We start from the raw sequence: 10,736 nt of genomic DNA, 5'->3' as shown, positions 1-10,736 counted from the left end.
AAAAGTTAATCATCACCTGTACACTCTGTACAGTAACTCCGGAGGTAAGATAAAAAACAAAAGCCACCTTGGAAGTGTGGACTCTGCTTGAGTACCAACAACCAGCTGTGGTCCTCTTGGGATTTCCCACCCCTGTTCTTTTGTCCGGTCTTGGCTCTGGGAGTGAGTGGCCTGGAGGGGCAGCGAGTACACGGGGCTGAGGCACATGTGGAAACAGCCTGCTGACCTAGCTGAGAGGCCTGCCACGGACAGAGAAACAGGCCTGCTACCTACCGGGTCAGAGGAGGGGCAGAGCAGCCTCCCATGAAGGATGTCTTCCTCCTTCTGAGTGAAATAAAGCAGAGAGAACAGGAAGGTCTGTTTTTAATGAGTATCTTTAAAAGCCTTTGCAACAGCAGACACAGCCCAAGGCTGCCTGGAAACCCACACTGATGACAACCGGGCTCTCCTGCTTCCAGATGACCCTACAAAATACAAATGGTGCTGCTAAATCAGGAGTGTGGCTTTTTCCCACCTCACATTTAAAAATCCCAACCTTCAAAATCATTTCAGAGATCCTCCCTGGAAAATGTGTGATGGCTCTCAGAGCATGGCCTGGTTTTACAATGAGGGGGCAGGAAAGCACCCAGTCCAAATGCAACGAGGGAAAATGCCCCCCCTTTCCAGTAGCCGTGGGAAAGCCATTCCACTCCCGCTGGAAGGACACAAGGAAAAGGCCACCTGCAGGAGCACGCAGGAATCCTGCAGCCTGAGAGCAGGTTCTTAATACTAACAGCTCCCACCCCCATTTCCCTGCCTCTCTCTCCCCTCCAGAACTACTCCCACTTCCATTCTCTTAATCCATGTCACTAGATTAAGAAGACAGATGTCTCTCCCTGCCACAGACATGCCAGACAAACCCTGGGCCTCTCTTCACAGCCTCAAATTCCCCAAAGCAGTGTCAAGAAAATGCAACACTTGCACGAAACTTCTCTGCAGCGTCTCTGTTTGGTTTCTGTCACACCCTGGGCCGTGGGGCCAGTGCTTATTTTCACAGGAGTAAAGAAGGCTCTGACTGTAAGTGAGGTTAACACCCACCCCGAGGCTGGATTCTTTCTGGTCTCTCTCGACAGCTGAGCATCGTGATTTTGCTAATTAAGCCGCTTTCTTCTCCTTAATGAGCTGCATGTGAATCTTGTTGGGAAGTCTTGGATCCGTGAAATAGTCTGGGATAAGAATCAAAAAGAAATCATCTAAACCCAAGGGAAAAGGACTGGGAGAGACAGCTCACTCTGCTAAAAACTTAGGATGGCTCTGTCTTAGCAGGACTGCTACTGGTGGTCCTGCTTTACGATGCAGTATGAGACGTCACAGCAAATCCCAAGGTCACTATCTCCCCACCCCCACCCCCTAGCAGTTCTCAGCCTCCAGCTCCAGCGTTCCCAGGAAGGGCTGACTGGACAGCCCCTGTCCCCTCCACGCCACTCTGCCACTGGCTCGTCCGCTTGCTGACGCACAGGGAGACATCAGAGGGCTGAGGGAGTCTCCGGCTTTCTGCTCCAGGCCCATCTTGGGGCCCAAATAAATACCAAGTGTTATTCTTGTCTCAGCTCGGCCTGCCGGCTCCTGTCTCTGAGACATCACACCCTCTCTGAGAATATCCTCTCAGAGGAGAGCCAGGCTCTCGCAGGATGACGACAGAAGAGGGTTTTTATACACCCAGCATAATGGGAATCAGGCAGCATCTGCTGTGGCAGCAAAGACGTACTTAGATTCAGTCAGAAACGGTTTGAGGCTAAAACCGACTCCCAGGGCTAAAAGGACCCAAGAAAGCATCCAGCCCAGCCCCTTCCCTTTAAATACCATTGACCTTAAGCCATCTCAGGGCAGTGAAGCCCATTAGAGTCACCTGGGGAGCCTTTAAATCTGTGGCTCCCGGGCCCCACCCCAGACTAATTAAATAAAAACCTCTGGGGGTGGGCCCGGGCATCGGTATTTTTAAAAGCTCCCCAGGTGATTTTAACGTGCAGCCAGGGTTGAGAACCCTGCTTTAAGATTCCCAGGGAAAGAGCTGCCAGTCTGTTCCTTTGGGAATCTCAAAATTCTTAACAATCTTTACCATGAGGAAGTTCTGCCTCATTTCTTATCTGTCCTCATTTTGAGGAAATGACATAGAGGAAAGAGCCTTTTGAAGAAAGCTCCCTTGGGAGACATCCAGTAAAGAAGTACCCCCAGACTCTGCAGGGAAAATCCTGAGCGCATCTGAGTCTGAATTCACAATAACATTCCTGGTGCTCGTTTATCAAACACCCAAAACGGACGCTACCTCACTCACCTGCGGCAAATTCTTGAATGTTGTCTGGTCTTTTCAAAAATATTTCCCTGGAAAACGCCAAAAGATAAAGAAAGGAGGTAAAGCAGGTCCTGCACTGCCCGGGCAGATGACCGGAGACACACCTGTCACGGCAAGCGGAAAGCCAGAGGACTCCTGCCAAGGACCCTTCCCTTTGAGATTTTCCTTCCAGTCAGGATCTGAGGCCAGGAGCAAGACATTCTAAATGGCAAGAAGCCTAGGAAATGCTCACCTCACAAGACAGTGAGTGCTGCAGCCAAGGGAAGCTTGTCATTCACTCCACAAACACCTCACAGGACCAGAGACCACGCCCGGGCCAGGCAGCTAGTTGAAGAGCTCGCTGCCTGGTCATCGTTCTCAAGGGACTCACGTGTGGGGGGACAGATGTGCAACCCACAGCCTTCCGAGGAAGCGTAACCAGGAATCGCCATGGGTGGGGGGAGGGCACAGGAAACAAAGCTGAGAAGGTGGACTTGAGATGGTTGTTGGCCCTGCGTACAGCGGACACTGGGGCAGTACCCACAGGGCCGGTGCCGCTGGGAAGCTGACGTTTCAGCTTATAACTGCCTTATATCCCAGAGTTTTATGGCTCAACAAGTATGTTCACAAATATGTTCTCACTTCAAACTCTGTGAAATAGCAATGACTGTGCCCCTTTTTACATATGAAGAAACCAAGCTTTCAGAAGGTTGACCATATGCCCAAGTTCATAAAGCAGGTAAATAAAGGAGAGGAGGCCCAGGGTTCACGGTTCCAAGGCCAGTGCTCTACGACGCCGCCTCGTGGCCATGGCTGCCCTGCCCCACCAGCACGGGAGGCCCTGCCCGCCAAGGAGGCCCCTGCCTCCCAAGGAGGCCCCTGCCTCCCAGGCTTCAAGAATTTTGTTTCCCTTCTCCTTCAATTCAATCTGAGGATTGTTGAGCACAGATTATGTGTAAGTCACTATATAAGATATGAGGGACTGATTTTAAAAAGATAAAATATAGCCCCACTTCAAAGAAATTACAGTCAAGTGAAACGAAATAGGTAAGTTCCCAAATGTCCAAAAGGCCAAGTGACCTCCAGGTAGTGCTACACGAGGCTATGAAACAGTGTGCTGGGAGATCAGGCAAGAGAGAGCAGTTCCTTACAGCAAGACCCCAAAATCATCACAGAGCAGCTGGCATTTGAGAGTGCCCTTGAGGTACGCATGGGACAAGGGCTGAGGGACAAGAGCCTTCCAGACCAAAAAGCAGCAGGAACAAAGGAAATTAAAGGGAACTGCCCACATCCTATGGACAATGAACTCCTAGAGGGCAGGAACTGGGTCGTATCCACCTTTGTCTCCTTAGGGTCTGGAAGAGCACTCAGGGAGTGTCAGTGCCCCCACAGAGCTCGGTGGAATGATCAGAGGGGTCCAGTCTGGCTGCAGTGTGGGCATGAGCAGGGAGTAGTGGGAAGCAAAGAAGGGCCTAGTATGGAGAGCCTTGAAGACCAGGGAGAGACATTCATACTCAGTTCAACAGACAATGGGAATGGATAGGCAAAGCGTGGCAGAGTCACGCAGTGGAAGACTACACAGCAAAGAGAATGGAGGACCTACAAGATACTGCTGAGCAAAAGAAGCCAGGCACAAAAGAGCACATAGTGTGGAATTCCATTTGTATAAAGTACACAAAAAGGCAAAACGAATCTGTGTGACTGGAAGTCAGGATACTGGCTAACTTTTTGGAGGAAGTGACTGGAAGGGTCTGAGGTGCTAGTGAGGTTCTAGTTCTTGATGTGGATGCTAGTACCATGTGTTCTCAGCTTGTGAAAGTTCACCCAGTTTAGGATATGCCGCTTTTCTGTATTTTATATTTCAATAGAATATTAAAAAAAAAAAAAAAGGCAATATTGTGGATCCACTGAAGATTTTTCCAGCCAGGGAATGATATGATCAGTGCTATGGTTTGGGAAGATTCATTTGCTTGGCTGTTACAAAGACACCTAATAAAGCCTTTCTACAATTTCACACTTGGTTATCATATCTCTAGCCTAAAACTTGAGATCTCTGGGTGCCTAAAATAAGTTAGATCCCTACCTCTTCCATTTTTCAGTTCTAAAATTCTAAAAGGTATCAAGAGTTCCATACACTGTACAGATGAGTACAGACTGGAAAGCTGTGGCTGAATGGCCATAAACCATTAGGATCTGCAAAACCCAAGCGGTGAGCTTGCTTCCCAGCAAAAACAGTGCAGGGCTTCTCATGACTTGCAGCGTGTCTACAGCAGAGACCTGCAGACAGGTGAGGACAGGCGGGATTCTGTTCCCTCTTCTCCCCTCCTCTTTTCTCACAGGAAGGACCATCTGAAGCATCCAACGCAGATGAGGGACTGATTCTGGTTCATTCTGGTATCATCCAAAGGAAATAACAATCACACCAAAAAAACCCCAAAAGCAAACCCTCAAAGTTCAAACACTTCCTCTCCCCTCCCACCCCAGAAAGAGAAATACCTAAAAGGGGCGAGGAGGATTTCATGAGAGGAGCTTCAGGGACAGCAAAAAGAGAAGCCTGGTGGCCTACCTAGCCGACAGAGGGGGATGATGAGGAAGGAAAGGGAAGATGCCTGGGGCTGTCCTTGCAGACACCCAGTTCCTCCTGGAAACTGTTCCTGGGCAGAGAAGCAGGGCCATCCCTGCCATGTGACTAAAACAACACCCTCTTCATTCAACACCCCCAAGGATTCTAATCCTTTTGTTTGTGAACACTGCAAGTGGTGAGTTAATTCAGGTTTTAACATCTATCCCCAATCTCCCTGGTGGAATTATTCCTAATTTGGATTGCAAGCTCCCCAGCATAGGAAAGATGTCATCCTTTATCTCCCTTTAGAAGAAAAGGTACAGAAGTGATGGCCTGATCCCCCAGGCTGACCTTGACAGAGGACCCCTAAACTATCTTTTGCCCAAGCCTTACCCCTGGCCCAAATAAAACCAAACTTCACAGACATGTTTCCATTTTTCCTTTCCCCTTCCCCTATCTGCCCTCTAAAAATCAACTGCCACTTGGAGAAATGACTAAAATATGAACAACGAAGCATGGAAAAAAGATACCCCTCTAGGCCTACTCTTTTTTTTTTTTTTTTTTTTTTTGGTTCTTTTTTTTTAAGAACTTTTATTGACACACAGTTAACATACAATAAAATGCATATATTTAGAGTGTACAATTTGGTACCCCAATCTCCCAATTCATTCCCCCCCAACCCTCCCCGCTTTCCCCACTTGGTGTCCATATGTTTGTTCTCTACATCTGTGTCTCTGTTTCTTAGCCCTACTTCTAAAAAGACAAAGGGGAGCCCTACCTCTGGCTTCCCAGCTCCCGTGTGCTTACAGGGCAACACAATGCAAAAACAAAGGGTTTGGATCCTGGTTCAACAACTTGGGGAAGGTACTTCACCTGTAAAATGGAAGTGACAATAAACTATCTTTGTAGAGTTGCTGGGAGGGTCAGCAAAAATGCACCAAGATGCCATACACTGTGTGGGCCCTGGGGACACAAACATGGCTCCACCAGCTTAGAGCTCTGGTCCAGGGAGAGAAAGAAAAAATGGACAATGCAATTACACAATGTGATAACTGCTAATGTAGGACACCAAAGCAGTGCCTGGAAATGGAAGCCATTATTATTTAAATCTTGCCTGTCTGTCACTAGCCAAATAGTATTGGAGAGAGCTCTATTGTTTTCATCCCTTGATGCGCCATGATTTCTTTTTCCTCAGTTCTTTGGTTTTCATCCCATTAGAAACATTTTCCATTCAAGCAAATGCCATGCTGAAAGGCAGTGTGGGGAAAGGAAAAAGGTGCTCCAAGACACGGTGGAAAATGGTTTTCTTTTCCCCATGACTTACAGGGGAGTAGCTTCCAACCCTTGGAGGCTTTCTACAATGATGTTCTCAGGTAGAGAAAGGCCAGACATCTTAATTTTTTAAAAGTTCTAGTGATCCTGTTAAACGCCTCGAATGGAGAATAGTGTTCTACACCCAATGGCTGCCTGCTGCATTTCTCAATGCAAAATTCCCTCTTCCACGTGTCAGAAGGTATATATTTATCTTTACAGCTAAAGGGAATACAAATTAATATTTTTGAGATAACTGAAGGAAACCTCTAGAGATAACAAGAAATCCCTGGGAGCCACAGACGCCAGCGTTAGAAAATATTCAACCTTAGGTTATTTTCTAATCATTAGACCCTAAAGGAAGCAACAAGTAGTGTTTAAAGAGGAAGTCACTCACACTCATCTATCCCCAGTGAGATATGGTGAAACTTTCCACTATTTGCTCAAGGCCAGTCTGGAAAACCACCTACCTGAAGAAACCACTTATGAGCAACTCCACTTCTCTGTGGGTCCGCAGGTACTTTTCATTAGTAATCCGAGTCTGAATCTGGGGTGGGGGGGGGGGGAGGGGGCAACAGCAAAAGGTCATGCTCCATGAGGAGAAAGTTTTCAGGGTTCAAACCCTGGAGGTTAGAGGGCTTGGGGAAACGACGTGCGCACTTAACCCGGGTCTCTTCCCAGGATGTCTGAACGTTTAAGTCCCGTGTCTTCCTACAGATCAACATCTCCATGCTGCCTCCGGCTCAGACTTAAGGGCTTTAACTAAGGTTCGGTCTCTACCGTTGGGAAGTTCTTGTTTGTATATAAGTTAAAGTATCCGGCAGTCATTTCGGTCCATTCTCTGGCCCATCCCTGTTTAAGTTTTTATCTGCACTTTCAGGCGCCTGTCAGGCCCTGCTCAGGGCCCCGGAAGCTTAGGGGTCCGCCTGGGGTGTCCCCATCCCCCCCACCCCCGCCTTCCGCCCCTTTTACCTGGCAAAAGGCTCCACGTCCCTTCTCTCTGGGGCCCTTACCCACGGAGAGCTGCACTCTGATGGGGGCGGGGGGCGGGGCCATACCCACCTTGAAGCCGCGCAGCTTCTCCAGCTGCTCGGGGCTCAGAGCCTCGGGGTACAGCCCCTGAATCCCGCCCGGCAAGGCAGCCATCTTGTCGCGGTCGTCAAGGCGACGGGCGGTGCGGCCGGCGAGGACCCGCCCCCGGCCTGGCCCCGCCCTCAAGCCCGGCCCTCTCCAGCAGGGGGCGGGGCTGAGGGAAGCAATAAGGGGGCCACCCTGAAGTAGAGGAGTGAGCTCAGGAGGGTCGCTAAAGGATCCCCTTCCCTAGATTTGGGGATAGAATTCCCAGCTTGACGGTATATGAAAATGAGGCCTTCTTCTTGACCTCACCCAACCTCAAATAATTTTTTCTTTAGCTCTAGAGCAAAACTGGAGAAGGGAATCCTAAGGCAGAGTCTCCCAGAATCTGGTTCCTGACCCTCTCCCTTAAAGCCTAGTAGTAGGGAAGGAGAATCTAGGCTTCTTCCCTTTTCACCGGCCCAGAAGCCAAACCTCTCCATCTGTACTGTAGACACTTGACACTGACGTCTTGGATTCTTAACACAACATGAAAGCACCCTATAGGGTGGAAAGAACCGAGTTCTACAAAGCAAGGAATGTTCGCAGACTAAAATGCTGGAAAGGGCCTGGGGACATGCTGCCAGAAGTTTTCCCTCTTGGACTGACTTTCTTGTGTAGATTAACTGCTTCTTATAAATTCTAAACCATGTCTCCCACTCCCAATGGGGAAGGGGAGGGAAAAGGCAGTTGGTCTTCAACATGTGTTCTTCAACTATCTAATTAAGAAGAGAAAGTAAGACAGAAAGCCAGAGAGCTGAAAATAGCACCTAGAAAGGGCAGGAGGCTGTCTGACAATACACACAAGTGCTGGATTTCTACACCCCCGGAGACAGTGCCCAGCAGAGACCCTCTGAGAGGCAGAGGAGAGAGCCCAAAAGGAAGCAGTCTTTTCAGATTTGTGAACAACTGCGCAAGGAGCAAGGAAAGAGCTTAACAAGCCCAGCATTAGGCCATGGCCTGGGAGGAGTGTCTCCGTGATCTGCCTCTCAGAAAAGACTGAGGAGGGAATTCCCTGGCAGTCCAGTGGTTAGGACTTGGTGCTTTCACTGCCCGGGCCCAGTTCAATCCCTGGTCAGGGAACAAAGATCCTGCAAGCCATGCAGCATGGCCAAAAAAAAAAAAAAAGACTGAGGCAAAGAAGTGAAAATATTGACAGTTCCTAAGCCAGAAAAAAACCTCAAGAGGTAGATTAAATAGTGGACTACAAGCCTCTTCTCAGAAACCCCATCTGGGTAGTAATCATTTTGGTTGTTTTTCAGGAGCGAGAGCTATAGTGAAAGGTAGATAAGCTGCCATCTGTCAGTAGTGATTTTTGTAGGCAGGAGCAAAGGTTCATCAGAGGTGATAGTTCCTGTTGGCCAAGACCTGTCTCCTCCCGCCCCTCCACTCCCCAGAGAAACTAGCGGTGGAGCCTCTAGGTCTGCAGCGTCCAGTGTGGTCACCAGGAGCCACCTGTGGCTACTAATCACTTGAAATTTGCTGTAAGTGTCAGATGAGCTGTAAGTGTAAAATACTCACTGGATTTTGAAGACTTGGTATTTTTAAATGTAAATATCTCATGAACAATCTTTATATTGATTACATGTCGAATATTTTGGATATATCATATAAGCTCGTTGAATAATATTTTGAATATATTGGTTCCATAAAATATATTATTAAAAGTCATTTCACATTTTTTCACTTTTTTAATGTGGCTACTAGAAATTTTTAAATTATATATATAGCTTTCATTATAGTAAACAGGGCTGGTCTGGACTGGCAAATATCTGCGCGCACACACACACACACACACACATACACACACACACGCACACACACACAGGCATATACGTGCACAACTCCCTCCATCCCCCACCCACATGCATAAAATAATGAATGTCCTCCTTTTTCAGGGCTATGATCTTCTTGTGCTTTAAGAATCAATCAAGCCTTTCTTGACTGACCACCTCCCCTGGCCCAAACCCCAAATACACATGTGTGCAAATGACAGAGGCTGCTTTTAGTTTTTTTAACAGCATCTCAGTTCTCACTATTGTAAATTGTGTTGGCCTATCTTACCTCTCCACTTGAGGTAGAAGCCGCTTGAGGGAAGGAAGTTTATATAATCAATTATTTGTACTCTCTCATAGATTCTGCTGCAGAAGTCTTCACTATGTTTTCAGTTAGTGAGGCCAGCAAGTATTTGGTGACCAGTCACTCTGCCCACACATACCATCACTACATTTTGTCCTTTCTGAAAAGTATCCCAATTATTCAACATTTCTCATTTCCTAAGAATCTAAAACCAGGAGTGAGCTCTCCCTTTATAAAGTCAATAATTTTTTAATGTAGGGTATCCTAACATTGAATGCAGAACATAAGAAAGAGGGTGAGCTCGGGGATGGTGGGCAGAGAAAGTACCTTGGAAGCCTCATTTCCTCCTTTCCTCCTGGAGAGCAACTCCCCAGTATGGCCCTCTGGGTCATTCCCCCCTCCACCCCCCCCCACCCCACCCCTAGTCTTCACCTCACAGGGATCCCCTCCCCCACAGCCTACAGGAAAATGGAGATGTGTCCACAGTTGCCCAGCAAGGAAGGACTGAAGAGAGCTCCCCCCTCTTCTCCCCTAAACCCTGCCTCTCCTCTCAGATTGAAACCTTCCACCTGGGGACCTCAAACTAAGCAAAGGATTGGAGGCATTTTGCTGCCTGCAGCTGTCTCCTCAATTGCTGACTGGGAGGAGGAGTGAGGGGAGTTCATTATAATTCATTTTTGTGAATGTTTAATATTTCAATTAATATGATTAGCCCCAAGCCTGAATGAGCAGCAGGGCGGCAGATATGCTGACAAGACACAGAGTAATGAGATCAACAGGGCCGTGGGGTCTTCCTAGGCTCCATCCTCAGAGGGCGTGATCTGTTTAGCATCTCCATAAATACCAAGATCAGATTAAGAGGCAAAGGAAAGAGCAGTGGGGGTGGGGAGGTGAGTGGAAAGTTACTTTCCAGATGGGTTTGCACTCTTGACTCCCTGGTACTGCCATCGCATATTCTGACCACCCTGCACTGGATCCTCTACCATCTCCCCCCCCCACACCCATTTTAGAGGACCTGGACATCCATACGACGAAGTGTAATCATGTCTACACACACACACACACACACACACACACACACACTCAAACATACATACCTGTCAGAATGTGGCTGCGGGACACAGAAACCGATGCTAGGGAAGGATGGATGGTAGTTAGTGGAGAATCAAGCAGTAGAAGGAAGGAAATCTCTCACCCAGGGCTCAAATGAAGACACAAGAGGAAGAAAGGCCAGGCTCAACCACTTCCCGCATTCCCACGAGGAGATCTGAGGGGGGAGTTAAATGCATGGACTTGGAACCAGACTGTCCGGGCTCCACTCTCAGCTAAACCTCTTTCTAGTGCATGACCTTAGGCTAG

At 48.1% G+C, this 10,736-nt stretch overlaps 1 protein-coding gene across 1 annotated transcript; it reads right to left on the bottom strand.

Annotated features, from left to right (window-relative positions):
• Positions 1-327: 327 nt before the first annotated feature.
• RIIAD1 (regulatory subunit of type II PKA R-subunit domain containing 1) lies at positions 328-7,341 on the bottom strand. Its single transcript, XM_057746888.1, has 5 exons — positions 7,248-7,341; positions 6,656-6,732; positions 2,315-2,361; positions 1,078-1,205; positions 328-464 (listed from the first exon to the last, which is right to left on the bottom strand). The coding sequence occupies exons 1-4, from the start codon at positions 7,329-7,331 to the stop codon at positions 1,135-1,137; spliced, it is 279 nt and encodes a 92-aa protein (XP_057602871.1). The 5' UTR covers positions 7,332-7,341; the 3' UTR covers positions 328-464; positions 1,078-1,134.
• Between the last annotated feature and the right edge of the window lie 3,395 nt (positions 7,342-10,736).

This window comes from Hippopotamus amphibius, chromosome 1, assembly GCF_030028045.1.
Source record: "Hippopotamus amphibius kiboko isolate mHipAmp2 chromosome 1, mHipAmp2.hap2, whole genome shotgun sequence".
NCBI classification, from domain to species: Eukaryota; Metazoa; Chordata; class Mammalia; order Artiodactyla; family Hippopotamidae; genus Hippopotamus; species Hippopotamus amphibius.
The sequence above is the reverse complement of the archived record's forward strand: the minus strand, read 5'-3'. Positions and strand labels throughout refer to the sequence as shown.